Source organism: Coffea arabica, chromosome 9c, assembly GCF_036785885.1.
Source record: "Coffea arabica cultivar ET-39 chromosome 9c, Coffea Arabica ET-39 HiFi, whole genome shotgun sequence".
NCBI lineage: Eukaryota > Viridiplantae > Streptophyta > Magnoliopsida > Gentianales > Rubiaceae > Coffea > Coffea arabica.
The window spans coordinates 38993030-39014192 of NC_092326.1; the positions used below are offsets into that span (position 1 = coordinate 38993030).

Sequence of the window (21163 nt, forward strand, 5' to 3'; positions counted from 1 at the left end):
TTTGTTTTATAGCTATGACGTGGGGACCTGAAGTGGTTGACTCAATAATCTTACGTTCCCTCAGCCCCTCCCTCCTTCGTACATATTTTTTTTTTTTTTAAAAAGAAAGAAAGAAAGAAAAAAACTACCACAAACTAACAGATAAATTGGAAATCCAACGGATCACTTTCATGTATGTTCATAGTTGTTTTGAGCTAACACACCAAAACTGGCAAATCCACCAACTTTCAGTCTTCACTTCAACCACTGTATCTTCCACTCATGCAAGCTTTTATGCTCCACATTTTCACGCACATTCACACACACTCTCTGTGCATTTAGTCGAACAAACCTTTTATTTCTTTGTTCCATTAAGAACTTTCTATACTTTTAAATTGGTTTTTTGGTCCCTTCTGGGGCTTCTTTTCATTGACCATTGTCTTACCAATCACAATTCCATTCAATTAATTTCCTTTCCTTGTTATCTTTGTCTCTCTCTCTCTCTCTCTCTCTCCATCTGAATGGAATAGGAGAGCGGTGGCCATTAATGGTTATGGCAGGGTGGCTGTGGTAGCTCTATCTTTTGTTGCTTATCTTTTATTTGGCATCAATTTTAAGGCTTCAACAATAAAGCTCTACAAATACCAAACCCCCAACTCCACATCAGTCAATTAGCCTTACATTTTTCGAGAAATATATAGCCAAAAACTGCATGCACTGCCTTAAGAATCCCACGCGTCTTCTCAGTTCTCACCATCCCAGACCAAGATTTACAGTTGTCCTTCAATGCCTACAACCAAACAGCAAAAACTCATGGAACCCATGCAGGATCATCAGAAGCAGCAGAAGGAGATTGACAACACTAGTCCTCCTCTTAGTCAAACCTTTTTTAGTCCTAAATTTCAGCCTCTTTCTTCTCTCCCTCCCTTGCCCTTTCATTCTTCTTAGCTCATCTTCATAGCTTGTCTCAACAATTCTTCTTATCCCTTTTGCAACAACAAAAAAAAAAAGATGGCATTTCTGAGACAAGTTTTATCAGTTCTTGTCGTAGTTCTAGTCATCGTTCTTTCAAGTGGATCAGTGTCATGCCAGGGTGCAAATTCTTCATCAACTCTTCAAGTTCTTTTGGAGGTGAAACAGTCGTTTCAAGACCCCCAGAATGTGCTGCAAGATTGGTCCATAAACAACCCAAATTTCTGTACATGGAGAGGTGTCTCATGCGCAAGAAATCCAGCTGATGGCTCACTGCAACTGGTGAGTCTCAATCTTTCTGATTCTTCACTTGGTGGGACAATATCACCTTCCCTAGGCCTTTTGCATGACCTGCTCCAACTTGATCTTTCTTCTAATCAGCTCTCAGGCCCCATTCCAACTACTCTTTCAAACCTTTCTTCTTTGGAATCTTTGCTTCTTTACTCTAACCAGCTTTCTGGTCCCATTCCTTCTCAACTTGGCATTCTCATCAACCTCCAAATTCTCAAAATTGGTGACAATGGCCTCACAGGGCCTATTCCTGCTTCTTTTGGTAATCTTGATAATTTGATCATTCTTGGCCTGGCCTCATGCAGTCTTAGTGGTCATATACCTCCAGAGCTAGGTAAACTTGGGCAGCTTCAGTACTTGATTTTGCAGGACAATCAGCTGGATGGCCCTATTCCAGCTGAGCTTGGGAATTGTTCTAGCCTTGCTGTATTCACTGCCGCCCTTAATAACTTGAATGGATCAATTCCAGCAGAATTGGGTAGCCTTCAGAATCTCCAGACACTAAACCTTGCCAATAATACTCTTTCAGGTGAAATTCCTGCCCAGCTTGGTGAAATGAGTCAATTGGTATATTTGAATCTGCTTGGTAATCAGCTTCAAGGTGGAATTCCAAAGTCCTTGGCAAACTTGCAAAATCTTCAGACTCTAGACTTGTCAGCCAATAAGCTCTCTGGTGGAATCCCTGCTGAATTTGGTAATATGGGTCTAATCAATTACTTGGTTTTATCAAGTAACAATCTTTCTGGTCTAATTCCAAAGGAATTATGTACTAACACCACCAATTTGGAACATTTGATGCTAGCCCAAAATCAACTTTATGGTGGGATTCCTGTGGAATTGAAAGACTGCAGGTCATTGAAGCAACTTGATTTATCTAATAATACTCTAAATAGCTCAATCCCATTAGAGCTTTATGAGTTGGCTGAATTGACTGATCTCTTGCTCAACAACAATACTTTGGTTGGTACAATTTCTCCTTCTATTGCCAACCTCAGTAACCTGCAGACATTGGCATTGTACCAAAACAATTTAAAGGGCAATTTGCCTAGAGAGATTGGAATGCTAGGAAACCTTCAGATTCTTTATCTTTATGATAATCAATTATCTGGGGAGATTCCTGAAGAGATTGGTAATTGCTCAAGCTTGCAAATGATTGATTTCTTCGGAAATCAATTCTCGGGTCAGATGCCTATGACAATTGGAAGGTTAAAGCAGCTGAATTTCCTTCATCTCAGACAGAATGATCTCTCAGGTGAGATTCCAGCCAGTTTGGGAAATTGCCGTGAACTGACAATCCTTGATTTGGCAGATAATCGGCTTTCTGGTGGAATTCCTCCCACTTTTGGTAACCTTCAAGCTCTGCAAGAGTTCATGCTGTACAATAATTCGCTTGAAGGTACTATCCCTGATGAACTGATCAAAATTTCAAATCTGACAAGAGTCAATTTGTCAAGTAACAAATTGAATGGTAGCATTGCTGCACTCTGTAGTTCGCATTCCTTTCTTTCTTTTGATGTTACAGACAATGCATTTGATCAAGAAATCCCTTCACAATTAGGCTATTCACCTGCTCTTGAAAGGTTAAGATTAGGGAACAACCAATTGACTGGTAAAATCCCTTGGACATTTGGATTTATCAGGGAACTATCCCTTCTAGATATCTCAGGAAATTCACTCACTGGTTCTATACCTTTCCAGCTTTCATCGTGCAAGAAACTGACACATCTCGATCTCAATAATAACCTTTTTTCTGGACCGATTCCATCTTGGCTTGGAACTTTGCCTCTTTTGGGTGAGCTGAAGCTCTCCTCTAATCGCTTCTATGGACCTCTTCCTCAAGAATTATTTAACTGCTCCAAACTTCTAGTGCTTTCTATTAACGATAATTCACTCAATGGCACTCTTCCTCCTGAAATTGGTAGACTCAATTCTCTCAACGTCCTCAATCTTGATGCTAACCAACTTTCTGGTCCTATGCCTTCAACCATTGGTGGCTTAAGTAAACTTTACGAACTTCATCTTGCCCGAAACAGCTTAAGTGGAGAAATTCCTAGTGAGATCGGGAGTATGCAGAATCTCCAAAGTATTCTCGACTTAAGTTACAATAACCTCACTGGTCTAATCCCATCCTCCATCGGTGCACTGTCGAAACTTGAAGCGCTTGATTTATCTCACAATGAACTTTCGGGAGAAGTACCTCCTAAAGTTGGTGAGATGATCAGCTTGGGTAGGCTTAACCTTTCTTACAACAATCTCCAAGGGAAACTGGACAAGCGGTTTGCTCACTGGCCAGTTGCGGCATTTGTTGGAAATTCACTTCTTTGTGGAAGTCCTCTCCAGAGCTGCAAGGACTTCCAGGAAAATAAGAATTCAGGTCTAAGTCAGTCGTCTGTAGTGGTAATATCGGCAATATCTACCATAGTTGCCATTATTCTTCTGTTATTTGGAGCTGCCCTCTTCTTTAGAAGCAGGCGAGAAGTCATAGGGAGGGCCAGTATTGAAGGGAGCTGTGCCTATTGGTCGAGTTCTTCCCAGGCTCAAAAGCGACCACTATTTCAGCAGCATGCTGCCAGACTTGATATCAGATGGGAGGACATAATGGAAGCCACAAACAACCTCAGCGAAGAGTTTATGATTGGGTCTGGAGGATCAGGAACTATCTACAGAGCTCAGCTGTTCAATGGAGAAACAGTGGCAGTCAAGAAGATTCGAAGAAAGGATGATCCAATGCTGGACAAAAGCTTTGCGAGAGAAATTAAGACTCTTGGCAGGATCAGACACAGGCATCTGGTCAAGTTGTTGGGGTACTGTAACAACAAAGGAGGGCAATCAAATTTACTGATCTATGAATTCATGGAGAACGGAAGTGCGTGGGATTGGCTACATAAGCAACCAAGCAAACACAAGAAGAAGAAAGGCCTTGACTGGGAGGCGAGACTGAGGATAGCAGTGGGGTTAGCCCAAGGAGTGGAGTATCTTCATCATGATTGTGTGCCTAAAATCATTCACAGAGATATCAAGTCTAGCAATGTGTTGCTAGACTCAAATATGGAGGCACATTTGGGCGATTTTGGACTGGCAAAAGCTCTCACCAGCAACTATGATTCTGTAGATACTGATTCAAACTTATGGTTTGCAGGCTCTTACGGCTATATTGCACCAGGTATCGTTGTTGTTTGTTTAGTTGTCGCGAATACAGTTAAACAGAATAACTAAGTTCTAACGACATGTTTCTGTGTTTGCAGAGTATGCTTATTCTTTGAAAGCAACAGAGAAGAGTGATGTATACAGCATGGGCATTGTGCTCATGGAGCTAGTGAGTGGAAGAATGCCAACTGATGGGAATTTTGGCGAGGACATAGACATGGTAAGATGGGTTGAATCCCGCATTGAAATGCAAGGATCTGCTCGCGAGGAGATAATTGATCCTGCATTGAAGCCACTCTTACCCCATGAAGAAAATGGTGCGTTCCAAGTGCTAGAAATGGCACTGCAATGTACGAAAACTGCACCTTTTGAAAGACCAACATCACGGCAAGCCTGTGATCTATTGCTGCATATATTTAACGACAGGATGGTTCAATCTGAGAAGATGAGTCCTGATCCATATGTGTAGGCCTCCTGAAATAGCGATTGGTTTTTCTTGAAGAAGAGAAATTTTATTATGTGAACAATTGGCGTATGCAGAATTGACCTTTTGATTACTCAGCAAGATTGAACTCAAAATCCATTGTTTCTAGTTCACGTTTGTACAATTCACTTTTTGTGCATTTAATTAACATGGCAAGACAAACAAAACAATCTGAAGGATGTGAAGATGAAACTCTTCCACTCTCATCATTATCAAGAAACAGGGTAGAAATTAGAAAAGGTTTTTCCTCCCGCGTATTGCCTATTTCCTTTCCCACACAACCAAGATCGTGGTAAAGGGCAGTATTCTGTAGACCAAGCTCGTAACAAACAACCATGGATAAGCCAAGGATCAAAACTGAACCTTATGCATCACAAATCAATCAAATTACCTATTTGCTCACTTCCATAAAAAGCTAAGAGAACCTCTGAATAACTGCAGAATATAATGTGCCCTTGTGCACATGAATTCGGGATGAGAATATGGTGCAGGTGTGATCCAACTCCACCTCCGTTCAGTGGTTAGTGGGTGCAGCATTTATTACCAACTTTATATGCACCATTTCAGCAGCAGTGCTGCTCCATTTATGATCCAAAAATAGCTACTACTGTATCTAAAATTAGACCTCCAACCAGATTTCACTACCTACCTAAAGCTCAAAAGTACAATACAAAACGAAGAGTCAACATGGAATTGAATGAGTTTTCATTCATAGCTTTTGAAGTGAACAAAGAAAGTAAATGATCATATTTTACATGTAGCTAACAAATTCAATTCCTAAGTAATCAATCATAACAAAAGAGTCGTTCCTTCTCACTCAATGGATTTGCAGCCAGGGAACTTTACAGTATATTATTGATGATGAAACTCTTGCATAAGAAAATTCAGAATATGACAGCATTTCAAAAGCATTAATGCTGCAAGTCTAAACTAAAAGGAGAAGAAGAAGACCATTACAGACAGAGACCAAGCTATGAATGTCTACAGTGCATTATACGGCTGTCCACAGCTTGTGAGCTCTCCAAATTGATGAGCTCTAATCTTCTTCATCATCTGCAGATTTAGGTTCAATTGCAATCAATTACTTTTTCCTATAGTAACTGAATATTTACAATCTAGCATTTACCTCTGTTCCACAAGATAGCAGAAGATGTTATTCTACATTTATTGTAGAAACACAGAGTTCAAAAGATAGAAGCATGAAAGTTTCTTGAATAATGTGACAAAAAATTAATAAAATTTTCATGAATAAATTAATGAATACTTTCTGCATAACGCACAGCTGAATACTTGGCTTAAAATTCAAGTAAAACCAATAACGACATTAAATATATGCATCAGTGACAAATTCATACAAGAAAATCCTCTCCCCTCAAAGTTAGAATCATCCTAATTAACCTCTCAATTTTGACACATTAATGTAAGCTTCTGTGAAGTGAATGAAGTGGTGATTGCCAGAGTTCACAAGCCTTGAAATATGGAGCCCAGCATCATATATCAGAGGGGTGGTATTACAATATGCTCCATAATCACAATGATATGCTCAGTGAGAACTAATTGCTGTTAGCTCATATTTCAAAGTATTCATCTCCAAGTGCAACATGGATGCAGGGAGCATAATTTTTAGTTTTACTTTCTGTGTTCTGGTCGCCTGGTTACTTACAGCTAGCTCTTCACTTTCCTCTTTTATTAGACAATTTAATAATTATGTGTATTCAGTCATCTTCTTTTTAGTTATCAGGGCAACAAACTGTAGTGCAGCCAAAAGAAAAGTTCAAGGAATGTTAAATATAGTGGAAGACAAGAAAACTCAGGGAGCCATAATAATTCACTTTTAACAGTCTTTACTAATAGAATTCTACTTTTATATGTTTTCTCGATTTACTTTTTTTTTTTTTTTTGAAGGAAAGTCGACCAGCAGAAAAGGTCAAAGAATTGTGCGTCCTTTGACGACAGTAAGGCAAATATTCTTCAGATATTGATGATTAGAAAGGTTTAGTGGCAATATTCAGGACATGACATGTGGATCTCCTCACTTAGAGAATAATGCATACAAATGCCAGTCCCAGCCAAATTGAAGTAGTAAACTAGGGAGCATGATGAAGAAGGTTATGACCCATAGAATTAAGAAAACAAATACCATTATAAGCAACAGCAAAGCTTAGCTAAGCAAAAGTGAGTATTATAATTATTGGCAAGCCCAAACATATTATCTAAGTCAGAGGAAAGAAAGATCAAGCTTCATTTGACAATATTCTGATTCATTCTATGTACTAGAGATGCATAAGGTTTGAATTTCCCACACTAAACTAACACAGAACCAACTTTTCCACTTTCCAAACTTGATCTGGGATTTTGTCTTCTGAGGCAAGGCAAACTTAAATCTCATCGAGAAAAAAATGCTAATAAGGCTTCCCTACCTCATAAAGGCAGCCAAAATGTACTTCCTGTCCTAAGGCCTTTATGTAGACTAGATAAGAAACAGTAGAATGTTAGAATTTTCAGGAAGAGGATCCTATCCAACATACTCAAGACAAACAGGTAAATAGAAGTCGACTTGAAAGAAACAAGGATTTAACTCAACAACCAAGTGCACAAACCAACATTATCCCAAATTGATCAAAACAGTGTCAGAAACAGACAATCCCAATGCACCACTACATCACGCCAGTTCGTTAAGAGAGTGGATGATTTTGAGAGAAAAGAAGGGGAAAGAAGAGAAAGTGAACATTTCCTTCGTTTGTTAGTTTTATTAGGAAAGAAAAGAAGAGAAATGGAAGGATTTAAGGATTTAAGAGGATAAATAGTAAGTAAAAGTTTTCCTCCCAAATTGGAGAGAAATGGAGAGAAGGTTGGAGGAAGCTTATGAAAGTTTTTTAAAATACCTATTTTATCCTTGAAAATGTCTTGAACAAATATTTAATGACTTTTATATCCAAAATCATTCCACTAATTCTCAAAACTCCCAAACAACACAACAATCCCTTCTCTTCTCTCATAACTTAAGTTTTCCCTTCTTCTCTTTTCTATCCTAAACTCCCAAACTGCCAAGATATACCATCCAAAAACTACAAATCAATGATTCCAAACAAATAGCCTGACAAATTCACCACCAAGCATTTCCCTAGATCAACTCCATGTAGAAGAATATGGAGAAGTACACATGACCAACCTACGCTTCTTAAAACGCCAAAAGAATGTTTTCTTTCATGCATCAATCAGTAAGTAGTGAAGAAAGTAGTCATACTAACAATATGTGGAATATGCCACTTCCCAATTAGTCTATTGCCTTTTGTTATTATGTTGCCATCAAAATGGAAACAGCTACCTAAGCAACTCCAATATTTTGTTTGATGCATGGCAAAAAATCGATCAATAAGCAGAAGGCCACGCACATTACGTGGGGTTTAAAACAAACTAAAACACCAAACTGCTAATTTCTCGTCTCCGAAAACATCTATTTAAAAATAAAATAAAATTTATTACTGTATTTATTTATTTAAATAATTAAAAAAAAAAGGAGCAGCAGAAAATGGCTGGATGAAATGAAAACTTCGCCTAATATGCAAAATGGATGGCGAAAACACCAAAAACAGATACAAAGATTTAAACTTTACAAAACCCAACAAAAAGATAATGGAAAAAAATGAAACAAAAATCGAAGTAGGAAAAAGGAAAAGGGAGAAAAATAAAACAAGTACCAAAGTAACGGCGCTCGTTAGCTTCCTTAGCCTTAGCAAGGAGCTTATCGAGGTCTTCTTGGGCTTTGGCGTCCCACTTCACCATCTGATTAGCAAGCACAGCTCCCAATCCCATCCCCAGCAAATGTTCCCACGGATCTGCCGAAATCATTGAATTAGCCCATTAATCAAAAACCCCACAATTGAAAAGACAAAAAAAAAATTCAATCTTGAACCACCCCATTTCGGTTCTGATTTCATTTCGCTGAGGTTATAGAAATAGAAACGAATATAGCAAAGAAAGAACACTGACGGCGCATGTAAGGGAGTTTGCGGAGGGCATTGGAGTACATCTGGGTCCCCAATCCCAGCAGGGCTCCAACTATCGTTGCAGTCGCCGGCATCCTTTTCTTCTCTCACAGGTGGGTTCGATGACAGTGGCGACGACTGTTCACTGTTTTAATTGGTTCAACCGTTCAAGTCTTCAAGAGTAAAGATTACCGCTGCTAGTAGATTTTACCTTTTTTTTTTTAATTTTCTTTTCTGAATTTAATTACCTCCCCAGAAAAACATGGTAAAATACGATCAGACCCCAATAGTTTCAATAGTCAAGCTTGTTTGCATTTGAGTTCAAAAACTTTCCTCAAAGTTGCACTCAACAGAATAGAAGAGGTAATCTTACGTACACGGACTGTGTATATGTAAAATCCCTATTTTGATTGCTATTTTTAAGAGTTTTTGTAAAAATATATATATAATAGCGATTTAATATATATAAGATAAAAAATAATTAAAAAATGTACCAAAACATTGCATCTTCGTGTATTACGGACTGTGTATGGAAGTCAAAACTACACGTTCTTCGAACATTGGCCCAACAACTGTTTGCTTTTAGTATATTCAGGCTGATCAGAGTGGGTGGGCTGGCCCGGGACGTCAGCTTTTCTTTTTAAGTTGTCCAATGGGATTGGCCCAGCTCCCAGTCCACCTACGGATGTAAAGTTTTAAGCCACGATATTTCCTGTTCTTGTCGCTTTGTGTTGCAAAATTTGCTGTCGTTTTCCGTCACGACCAAAGTTTCGTACCAAAACATCCAAAGTTTAAAACATTGCATCTTCGTGTGTATTAAAACATCCAAAGTTTCGTACCAAAAAGTAGAGTTGGATTAAGAAATTAATCCTTTATTTTTACCCACATATAAAATATTTAACTCTAAATATAATTTTTTTTAAAAAGAATATATATTGTAGATTGACACAAGATTTGTTTGAATGGTTTTATGTGTGTGTGTGTCTATAAATATATATATTTATATATTTATTTAGGACCAAAGAAATGAAACTAAAAACTTAGAGAGTTAGAGCATGTTGTAGTTTTTCTACATCAAATACAATTGCTAAAGAAGACATTATTATAAATCAATTCTCATTGTTGATATTTCAGACAAAAAAAAAAAGAAAAAAAGAGGAAGCTATTTTTCAACAAAAGGTAAAGAAAGAGGGACAATTCATCGAGGAGGAGAGACCAATCGGATGGTATAGAAATAAAGAATACGAGTGAAAGGTCTAAGTTCGAAATTTCCAACTTTCACTAAAAGAAATTGAAAAAACGAAAAAAGATCGTTTCCTTTGGCACAAAGGTGAGCTTTGCACCATGCATAGAATTAGTTCCATGATCATGTATATATATAGATCATGCATATATATATATACATATATATACATATTTTAGACAAGATGATCATGCATATTCAATCAAAGTCAGCAACCCTGTAGACAATCCTAAGTCAAGGGCAATATTAGTAGGATGGAAGAAAGTTTGACTACGTAAAAAGAAAGAGGACAGACAAAGTCAGAAGAGGAGTCTCATCTCAAGAACCAAAAACTCCTCTGTTTCTTTTTTTTTGTTTTCCTAAATAATGTTTTTGTCTTTTATTCTTGCTAAAAACACAAAAAGAATCAATCGTACAATTTCACCTCTTCCCTCAAGCCGAAATTGATGACTCAATGCAGACTTAGTAGGCCATCAAGATGAATTGTATTACCAACTAAATAAATTGTATGAAAACTCTTCTCCTCCAACATGAGAACGCATTTGGTGCGAAAATTCCATATACCAAACTAACCCTTTTCAATTGACTTGCTTCCTAGATGCAAACAGAATCAAAAAATGCTTTTGGAAGTATAAAAGGCCTTTAGAATTTTGTTAAGTAAAAGATAACAATCTATAAAGAAAAAAAAAAAGTTCTTTTTTTTTTTTCTTTACACAAAAAAGAAAGTCAAGAAAGTGTAGAAAATGTGAAAGAAAGATGTGCAAGAATGGAAATTTTGGTTGGCTTGACCGCTAAGTGCTAACCTTAGCCTTACATTGCTGGCAACAATAATTCACCCCAATATTTCATTATTCGGCCCTACAAACAAATTTCTCAACGGCTAAAATCCAACGTCTCTTAGACTCTTTCATAGTGTAAGCTCTCCTTGTCTCTCCCTCCTTTTTCTTGCACCAAACTATCAAAAAAACTACTCAACCGTTTGTAAATCATCCATCAATCAGGACAACACACCCCAATTCCCCCTCTTCTTCCTCTGTTGTCGTCATCTCTACGATATTTCTCCAACATTCTCTCCCTTCATCTGAAGCTTCCATCTGTGTTTTTATCCTCCTTGATTGATTCCATCCCATTTTATTGCTGTCCGCCGTGTCTGATGAATTTTGAGCCACAAACATATTTTGATAATCCCAGTTGGCAAAAATTCTTTCTTCCTATTTTTCTGGATTCAAAAGTTCCTGTAGAATCTGAGTAATCAAGAGTTAATTGAACGGTTCAGGCATTAAAGACTTCCAACAAATTAGCCCCGTTTTCACCTCCTCCCTCATTTATCTCCCTTAAAGTCATTGTCCTTTCTGCTGATTATTGGTCCATTTTCTAAATTTAGTCAATAAAGATTAGGATCAGAAACAAGGTGCAATATAGAAAAGACCAAGATTGCCGGTACAGACAGATTGAGAGAGAAAAAAGGAGAGATGTTTGTCATTGACAGACAATTTTAGACGGCCTTTTTGCTGCATTTTCTTGATAATAATGGATTCTTGTTCTTATTATGAATATTATTCTTCATTCTTCTTTGATCTCTCCACCCATTTGAATAAGATGTGGTGCTTTCTTTCCCTCGTGCTTTGCACCAAGAAACGATGAATAAGAATTATTGGAGAGCTCAGGTTTTTTGAGTAATTTTTCCAGTGCAGGATCATCAGAGTTCGTCAAAAATGGCTTCTTCTCAGGTTGAGATTGCGTCATCTTCTCCGTTTGGTTATGTTTTGAAGGATCGTAATCGGCACGATCATCGATACAGGACAAGGGAGTCCAATGCGTTTCAGAAGAATTTCAAGGACTTGGTTCAGACTCACCTGAATTCTTGCGGTCCAGGTCATTCAAGAAATTCTGGTTCTGTTTCCAATGGCAAATTGAGTCACCAGATTGATTATACAGATTTATGGGTTCATAATCCGCGGAGTCATACCAATGAGAATAATCATCATTCTTGTAATTTTGATGATAGGAGAATGTCTGGTCATACAGATTCCAATGAGAATTCTCCTCGTCATCATATTGATTTTACAGATTTGTGGGTTCACAATCCACAGAGAAACAACAATGAGAATGATCCCAAGAAAAGTAGAGCTGGGGAAAAATGGGATAAGGCAAGAGATATGGTATTTGCTTTTGAGAGAAAAAGCCAAGAAAACACATCATCAGGAGGGCCTGTTTTGAATTCTCAGAGGGGAAGAAGTCCTGACAGCCCATCATCAGGGCGGCCTGTTTCGGCTTCTCAGAGGGGGGCGAGCCGTGAAGTTGTATCCCAAGAGCCTGTTGCATTATTTCAGAGGGGAAAGAGCCAAGAGGAAATCACATCAGAGCCTGATTTGAGATCCCAAAGGGAGAATTCCCCTGTAAAATCTGAAAGTTCTGTGGAGGCGCAAAGTTTAGGCGGAGTGTCTTCCCTTGTGAGGATGTGGAGAGACTTTGAGGCTGAGGCTCGGTGCTTCAGCGCAACCAATTCTCCTGTTTGTAGCTCTAGGAGCAATTCCGTAATGTTTTTCAATGATAATTCTTCATATGCTGATGCCCCTCTTCGAGGGCCTGATGCTGGTGAGGAATTTGCCGATTTAAGGCCTGCAACCCCATCTAAGAGTGAGGACTTGTTTCTAGACTGGGAATCTGATCAAACAGGCTTGAGTGGTCCACCTTCCTCTCGAGGTAGAGATTCTGATGCTACTGAAAGTGAGAGAATCAGGGTAGCTGATATCATCAAAAAACTGTCGTCTAATGGTGAAGATCACAACGATACAATTAGCCAACATTCATTGCCCCGTGTTCGAACATCACTGGAAAAGGCAGAACAGAGAGTTTTCTCTCCAGTTTCCAGTTCTCCACGGATTAGAGGTCGTCAAGCATTCACTGATTTGTTAATGCACTTGGAGCGTGATAGGCACAGGGAGCTTGAAAGACTTGTAGACAAAAAAGCAGTTTCCAGATTCTCACATAGAGGCCGCATTCAGGTCAACTCTATTTTCCAAAATTTTGAAATCTTCTATGAGAATTGTTAAAAAAAGGTAAGATGTCAAGTAGGATTATCAACTATCATGTGGTTGTGTTCCCAGGCTATGCTACGTGTTAGATTCTTGCGTCGTGGAGCTGAAGGAAAAGATGGTCGCCAATCTAATTCTGCATCATTTGGCTCAAAAAGACTTGCTCCATCAGCCATTGTGAATATAAGGTCAGAAGGCTCTTGATCATTTCTATTTATGGCAAGCTACGCATGGTATTCACATGAAAATTTGTAATAAGAATGATTAAATGGATCCATGGTTTTCCTTTGACTAAGAGAAATCTGAAATATAAAACCCTGTCTAGTTTATTAAGGAATCCAAATGAATATCAGATCACTCTTTGGTGCTATGCTAATTTTCTTTTTGTTTTGTTACTGTGATCGGACATTGGATTACTTATTCTGTCAATTGGTTTAACAAGAAGAAACTTTCATGATTCACACTGTACTGCAACTTCTCTAGTGTATGCTAAAGTCAAAACTGCATCCATTAATTGTAACATATTCAATCATCCTTTAGCGCTTCCATAAAATGAATATCCCTACAGCTATCCATATCCTTGAATCACGGCTTGTTTTGTTGTTGTTGTCGTCGTCGTCGTCGTTCAGTTTCTGTTCCCCCTATATGACACTACCGTTATGCTTATTGCACCAGTGTATTTGTACCTTTGCATGTGGACATGGAGAGCTCAGCTGTATTTGTTTAGCAATATCATCATCACATGATTAGGAAAAGCAATTACACATATGGATAGATGAGACTTACAGTTAGTTGGAGCTTAGCCTCTTTTTATATATATGGATGGGGGAAGGGAACAGATTATATTGAAAGGTAAAATCCAATGAAGTTCCAACTCAAGTTACATAACAACTGGACCCTTCTAATGCTCAACTTTTGAACCTTGCCAACAACAAAAGATCAGCCTGAGTACCTTGTCTCACTTACAGAAACTGATGGAACATATTCTGGTGGTGGTCTAGGGGTTGATCCAAACATAGGGTTGATATTCGATAGAGTTGAGCACCTCTTCCTGTATTGTCATTCCATTGTTTTCTCAATCCATACCCGCCAGGATGAAGCTTAGAATCCAATTTCTTTTTAAGCCACAATTCATGATGTGGACTACATTGCATTCAATAAAAAGATACGTTGGGAAGGATTTACTTTATATTAGGAAGGGTAATGCAGTAAGCTTCCATTTGCAATAACAATTGGTTTGAGGTATGCACCTGTTTCCACAATTTCATTTTGAATTTTGTGATTACAATTTTTTTCCCTGTTGATGGTTTCTGAACGGCTTGTTTCAACTGAGTTGATGTGGATATTAGTCATCTTTTGTAGTTCGCATTTTAGGTTGAACTACCCTTCCTGGCATGCAATGTTTTGCAGCGTAAATCACTTCTTAGAACCTTTATCCTGTTTCAAAGAGCTAAGGCAAAAGACTCGTCATTTCAGGGAGAGATTCATGGCGCAGGTTCGGCATTCTGGAACAGATTCGAGGTCTCAACAAGGAGAGGCAGTAGATAAAATCACCGAGGGGGAAAAATCTCCCATGATATATCAACAAAGAAAAGAGAATCATCAACAAGAACTCACCGAACCAACAAAATCACCTAAAGCTGTGGTAGACAATGACGTAGATGCACAAGAACCTATTAGAGAAAATCAAATTGTAGGTACTAACTACCATGGATCAAATACAACGGTCCGTCAAAATGCTGTCCAAGTACAGAGGTCAGAAATTTTACATCAAGAAGCTATTTCGAGCCCAGGTGTTATGCAACAGAGGACAAGTTCAGGATCTGAAAATGATGGCAAGACAGAAGTTACCTCGACAGCAAATTCCATGAAAATGGATGAAGCAAATGAGAATTCAGAAATAGAAGAGTCCAGCAACCAAAATCTTATAGCAAGCACCAATGGGTTTATGGATGATGCGTATAAGGCACAAGGTGATTGGAAGGAGGATGAAGGCACTCATCAGGACTTAGTAGTCAGTGATTATGGTCAGGAAACTGATGTTTTTCAACCATTTGAATGGGAAGAATTACAGGATGATTACGAGCAGGAAGTAGATATGAACCAAGACTGGATAAGTGATGTCTCTCGCCCTCGTAGTACTTGGGAAGATCTCAGACAAGCAAGGTATCAGGAAATGCTTGATCCGTTCATGCAGAATGATGAAATCCGCCAACTTCTTAATAGGTAAATTAGCTACTGGACTTTGTTTCAACTTAGCACTTTTATTTCTTCGCAGATTCCTGGCCTTTAAGCACGTAAACTGGACATTGCTCGCAACTCCAGTGGTTGAACTTTACCTGCTGCATCAACTTGAAAATCATGAAAGGCATCACTATTAATGCATACTCAGTACATGAACATTTGCACATGCATTGTCTAGGAGATAATTTGAGATTGACAGGTATCTGTTCCTGTACATTCAAATTTATTTCAGAAGAAATTTAGCATTAGAGAATTCACTATGTGCATTTCTTTAATGTTTAAAAATATTATAGCAAATCTTGGCTGACTAGTTTTTCTCTTTTTTCCAAAGCATCTGCAACGATTAATCAAGGGCATATAGTAGTATAAGTTTGTGCTGTAAAATGGGATAAAATAATTTAGCGAACTAAGTAGTACTATAGATGTAAATGGATACTTGTAGCTCCTGAAGTACAATTGCTATTTACCCATGGCAGCAATATGCAAGCAGATACAAAACCCTTCTCTTAAACCATTTCTGAAAGTTAGTAAGCTATGCAAAATTTAAAAGAACTTGAGTCCATAAAAAATTGAAGCTCCCATCCAAGTCGTGTTCCACTTCATTTGTGCCTACTTCCTGGTTGCGCAATACTCTTCTTGCCGGGGTCGTGGTGGGTGGCTCTTGAGTGACTTAAAGAGCCTGTTTTCTGTTAGGGTTAAAAAAACAAAAAATCGAGCTACTTAAAGTAGTCACACAAGTTGTATAGAAAAAGGATACGTTTCTCTTTCACAACATGAAGAAAATCCACCAACAGTAGCTTTACATTATTGTTTGACAATGTCAGATTAATTTTTTTATCTAAAGGGCAGAGTTACAGAGCTTTCCAAGTTCAAATGTGGCATGTCGTCGAAAAAGCAACTAAAGTAAGAGTTCGTTTGAAGACAAAACAAAAGAACTTTTAATCTAATTTGTGTATATATAGGCCTTAACAGCTTAACCTACAAGTGCAGTCTTCTGTATTCTTGGTTTCATGATGAAGTTGCCTAATTCGCTTCTTTCCTTGTCTTTTGTTACCTTCGAGTTACTGAAATTTCATTCGACTTTTTATGCAGGCACGAAATTTTATTTATACAGAATGTCTTGCTGATCTAATTTATATGCTAAATTTAACTTTAGATAGGATATTTTGTTACTTTTGTTCTATTAACAGTCATGCTCCTCGTCTATTTGTAGAAAAAGCGTTTCGAATTTCCTTTCCAGTGGTCTGAGAGAGGGTATAGATAGACTGATGATGTCACGCACACAAAGTCAACCAAATGAACAGGCCAATCAGAGACAGGAAGAGCACAATTCATATCAAGTGGAAGAAGTGACAAAGAAGGTAGAAATGCAAGAAGTACAGAAAGAACCTGAAGAAAGAGTAGAAGAGGAAGAAGAAATTGCGGATCACAGTAATGATCTTGGAGAAGATGAGTCGGATGAGATCCAAACTGGACGAGAATACACTGAATCCCAGGATTATTTTGGACAAACAACATCGTGGGACTACAATCAAGATAATGAAGTGGGTGATAACTACTTTGATCCAACTGAATTTGAATCTCCCGAACAACCTCTCTCACCTTCTTCCCCTCCGGAAACTCAACCAAGCTCTTCCTTCACTAATCATCCTTCAATAGTAAGTAGCTATTGCAAAAAAGTTACTTGTCATTCTCGGATCATTTGAACATAGTTATAATGGAGTCCCGGATTGTCAGGAAATGGAGTTCATCTATGAGTTGAGAGGCAACATGGAGCAACTCCATCAAGAGATCTCTGAACTACGACGATCAGTAAAGAGCTGCATTGACATGCAGGTCAAGTTACAAGAATCCCTTACGCGGGACGTGACAACTGCTTCATGTCATTCAGGTACGGTTTTGCAGTATAAAATATGTTCCCGTTTCCCTAACCAGTAGAATCATTTCCTAGGTTTCTTTGGGTTATATGCATCCCATTAGTGTGGTGTCAGAATAGGACGTGCTTCTGTTGCCTATCATGAAAGCGGACTAAAGTATGCTGGATATCCTATTCTCTTCAAGATAAAGGATGAGATTGTTGATCTGATTTTCAACCCTGTGACCTTTGCTTCTTCCTTCTTCTTGAACATTTAACATTTAGCTTTTAGAAAGGAAACAGAATGAACTTACTCACACTATCTCACCGCATTATTATACTTTTCATTAGCTAGCGTAATCGTTGGCATGTATCTCATGAAGTAACTAATGGTTTTGGCAGGTACTGGAAGAAAGAAAAGAAAGGATTCATCACAAAGTAAGAAATCCGGCAGAGGAAGATGTTATATTTGCTATGAGATGCAAATAGATTCTCTTCTTTACAGGTATCTTGCCAAAATAAATTGAGATAATATTTGCTTTCATCAGATTGAGAAGCCATATTGAATTGATTCCATGATAAAAGCCTTAATGTCTTAATAGCATTGATATATACCAGTAGTCTAATATCTTCTAATGGCTCTTCAGATGTGGGCACATGTGTACGTGCTTCAAGTGCGCCAGTGACCTGCAATGGGGCAGTGGAAAATGTCCAATTTGTCAAGCTCCAATAATCGATGTCGTGCGCGCTTATGCTTGTTCATGAAGTACAGACGATTGAGTTCATCAGAAGGGTTGTGTAAAACCTAGAGTTTTTTATCCAATAATGGATAAAGAAGGATGAATTTTTGCTCCTGGTTTTTTCACCTTCTTGCCTTCTTTTTTGCTCAGTTATTTTTCCGTCTTTGTTCCTCATTGCAGTGCCGGTTTCCTAATCTAAGTTAGATGCCACTGTAGGAAAAAAATTTGCCAGTTGATTGCCCGTGTTCACGGGCTTAACTAACTAACGTTTACCACTACTTGCTCTGTAGATCTTACTCAGTTTATTCTGTCAGAAGAAGTAAAGCATTCAACCAATTTTCTGGTTTATCGATACAATGCTATCAAGTCTCATGAATATATATATGTATGTAACTCTTTGCTCTTACTGTCTCTTGCAACGTTCGCAGATCATGATCAATCCGACTGTTGTTGTTACTTGAAAGGAGAAAACTATTTGAATGAAATTCTCAGCAAAATTTCAAGCAATATACAGAAATTGCATACTTAAATGAAACTAATAGGCAAATGCTGCCCCACTCGAAACATGACATAGTGTCAAACCGTTTATTTACAATTTGCCAAATCCATATTTAGAAATGAGGATTATGGATATCAAGAAAGTTAACTTTTTCTTCATTTCCTTATTTTTTTTTTCCTCAAAGGATGGTATAGTATTACAGAATGATCACTTAACAACATCCTCCTTAAAAAAAAAAAAAAAATCCTCCTAAACTTCAAAGGGTTGCAGCCCTCCAAGAAATGACATGAAGGCCAATTCCAATTAAGAATTTCCCAAGTAAAGGCAAGTCCTCCAAGTGGAGAGTAGAGTAGATAAAGCAGTACATTGAAGCCATGCAGAGAATGCATGCCCCTTTCAAAAGGAAGAAAGCGAAAACGAAAAAGAAAACTAAAAAAAATAATTGAAAAGGTCAAAAAAAAAAAAAAAGAAAAGAAGAGGTAAATATGATAGAAAACATCAATTTCATCACATGAGGTGCATTGTGAAAGGCAAAATGCTAGATTTGCTGCGGTAAAATTTGAAGACCACAGGAAAAATTTTACAAAGTGGCATTAAACTTGATTCCTAAGCCACCGTCTTTCTTTGATAACAAAGAAACAGAAAAGGAATGCAAAGTTCCCTATTCCACAATACATTTTCACCAATTGCCTGAATATGAAGACAGAATAAGAAGACAAAAGTGCAGGCAATAATTATTCACACTATTGATCATTAATAATCCTGAACCTATCCTCGACACTCAAGCAGTGACGAAAGAGATAGTACTGCATGATGGCAAGTGTCCCATATTTAGAGTTATTATTGCTTAGAAGAAACAATTCACAATGCACAAGTTATTTGAACAGAAGCAAAGGCGGGTCTCTTTCAACCAAAGCTAGATGATGATCATGCCCTCCATCTCTTTCTTTGTTTCTTCTTTTTACTTCCTGACGTGATTACTTATAATCATCCATCATCCAGAATTTCCACATAGATGCCAGCACCATTGTCCCATCTACAGGGACATGAGACCTCCATCTCCTTTAATGTATTCAACAAGAACATGTGGCCCTTGACCACTAGACAATTCCTGTGTATATTGGACAACTCAAATTGAAGTCATTTTACATCTTTTGTTTTATATTCGTCTCTTTATTGAGCTATGTTGGTGTTTACATAATCATCTCATCCGTAGCAGTACAAACTTCAGCAGTGGATATGATTTTTGCAAACTATTCACCGGGTTCGACTATTCATAGGAAAAAATATGACTCAGCGATCTGGTCAGAGAAAAATCCAATTTTGGTTGACATTCCCATTCAATAGTTCCCCAGAGTAACAATCGACTGTGTCTAGGATAGTCCATGAAGCTGTGTTGGTCCAAACTCAACTAACGGGGCACAGAAAATTGAACGCAGGGCAGGGGCAGTTGCCAGTTCAACTTTCGTGAACAATGTAACTTTTTTTGAACGTTTTGTAATTCTACGTAAACTTCTTATGCATCCTTATAATAGAGGTATGATATTGTGTTACTATTTATATGGTTCCCATAATTCGTCTATGTTGTTAAATTTTACAAATAATTCACGTAGAATTACAACTTGTTCAAAACATGTTATATCGTTCCGAACAATTGCTACTGGCAACCGTTCAAGTCTCGTATATTTCTGAGCCGGGCAGAGATCGGGCATAAATGCGATGCTCGATTTAATTGTGAGCCAAACCTGAACTTTATTAGACTTAGACTCCTTGAAATTTGACTCGAATAATTATACGATATATATATATATGTGTGTGTGTGTGTGTGTGTAGTACTATGGTGTACAGTATGGGCAAAAAAGCGGTTACAGAAGGAGCAGTAGATGGAATTCAAGGAGAAATTCAATAACAGATTACTGCTTAATAGTGTACATACATCACATGTGATTATGTATTAATTTTAAACCTTGAGTTAAGCCCGAAATTTGAAAAATCCAAATAGTTTATTTGGCATGAGCCAAAATTTGAACTTATCAAAATCTAACTCAAAAAGAGCGAATGATCAAATATGCCTTTATCCCTTTTTTTTTTTTTAAATCCCCCCTCCCTACTTCCCACCAGTTTCCTCCCTAAAACCCCTACTCGAAAAGTGCCAAGCCAGAAATAGAACTCCAAACCTGACAGGCGAGAGCATAGCTCCCTGGCCAACAGCCCAGCAGGCTGTTGGTTAACCGTGCCCCTGTCTACCATACCATGTGCATTCAATTAGAATTTTGTAAATGTTTTAGGAAGCTAATAAAGGGCGTTGGCAATGTGCAAATTTGTTCGAGCCTTTCATATTTGGTGGGAGTTGCAAGCTTAAACTGGTGATATAAATGCAATAAAATGTTAGGCACAGGAACCAAGTTGCCCCATCTAACGTGATCGGGTACCTTGAAGACAAAATAATTGCACTTTCATTGTGCTGGTGCTGTGTGTTCTCAGTTTTCATTACAGTCAATCAACCTTCAGCCCTTGGTTTTTCTTAGGTACAATATAATGATGGTGCATATGCAGCCTGATGCCAAGAATGTTTCTGTCACCATGGATCCAAGAAAGCTTGCATGATTGTTATCCTCATTGCTATGGACTATAATAGTAGCTAGGCCCTATGTACTGTTATTAATCATGCAGGACAACTTA

At 38.0% G+C, this 21163-nt stretch overlaps 3 protein-coding genes across 3 annotated transcripts; 2 read left to right on the plus strand and 1 right to left on the minus strand.

The window, feature by feature from the left end:
- The first annotated feature begins 260 nt into the window (after positions 1–260).
- On the plus strand, positions 261–4981 carry LOC113707733 (uncharacterized). The gene is made up of 2 exons (XM_027230035.2): positions 261–4405; positions 4488–4981. Exons 1-2 carry the CDS (start codon positions 991–993, stop codon positions 4856–4858), a joined length of 3786 nt encoding a protein of 1261 aa, XP_027085836.2. The 5' UTR covers positions 261–990; the 3' UTR covers positions 4859–4981.
- Positions 4982–5563: 582 nt separating this feature from the next.
- Positions 5564–9141, minus strand: LOC113707779 (uncharacterized). Its single transcript, XM_027230100.2, has 3 exons — positions 8867–9141; positions 8575–8712; positions 5564–5926 (listed from the first exon to the last, which is right to left on the minus strand). Exons 1-3 carry the CDS (start codon positions 8955–8957, stop codon positions 5910–5912), a joined length of 246 nt encoding a protein of 81 aa, XP_027085901.1. The 5' UTR covers positions 8958–9141; the 3' UTR covers positions 5564–5909.
- Positions 9142–11004: 1863 nt separating this feature from the next.
- LOC113709090 (uncharacterized) lies at positions 11005–18330 on the plus strand. The gene is made up of 7 exons (XM_072065070.1): positions 11005–13113; positions 13216–13331; positions 14620–15369; positions 16601–17045; positions 17125–17278; positions 17645–17747; positions 17890–18330. Exons 1-7 carry the CDS (start codon positions 11821–11823, stop codon positions 18005–18007), a joined length of 2979 nt encoding a protein of 992 aa, XP_071921171.1. The 5' UTR covers positions 11005–11820; the 3' UTR covers positions 18008–18330.
- The last annotated feature ends 2833 nt before the right edge of the window (positions 18331–21163 follow it).

Coding starts and splice junctions, on each gene's coding strand:
- LOC113707733 (XM_027230035.2), top strand. CDS start 991: ATGGCATTTCTGAGACAAGTTTTATCAGTTCTTGTCGTAGTTCTAGTC. Junction 4,406..4,487: donor TTACGGCTATATTGCACCAG/GTATCGTTGTTG, acceptor CTGTGTTTGCAG/AGTATGCTTATTCTTTGAAA.
- LOC113707779 (XM_027230100.2), bottom strand. CDS start 8,957: ATGCCGGCGACTGCAACGATAGTTGGAGCCCTGCTGGGATTGGGGACC. Junction 8,713..8,866: donor CAAACTCCCTTACATGCGCC/GTCAGTGTTCTT, acceptor TGATTTCGGCAG/ATCCGTGGGAACATTTGCTG.
- LOC113709090 (XM_072065070.1), top strand. CDS start 11,821: ATGGCTTCTTCTCAGGTTGAGATTGCGTCATCTTCTCCGTTTGGTTAT. Junction 13,332..14,619: donor TCAGCCATTGTGAATATAAG/GTCAGAAGGCTC, acceptor TCGTCATTTCAG/GGAGAGATTCATGGCGCAGG. Junction 17,748..17,889: donor ATAGATTCTCTTCTTTACAG/GTATCTTGCCAA, acceptor ATGGCTCTTCAG/ATGTGGGCACATGTGTACGT.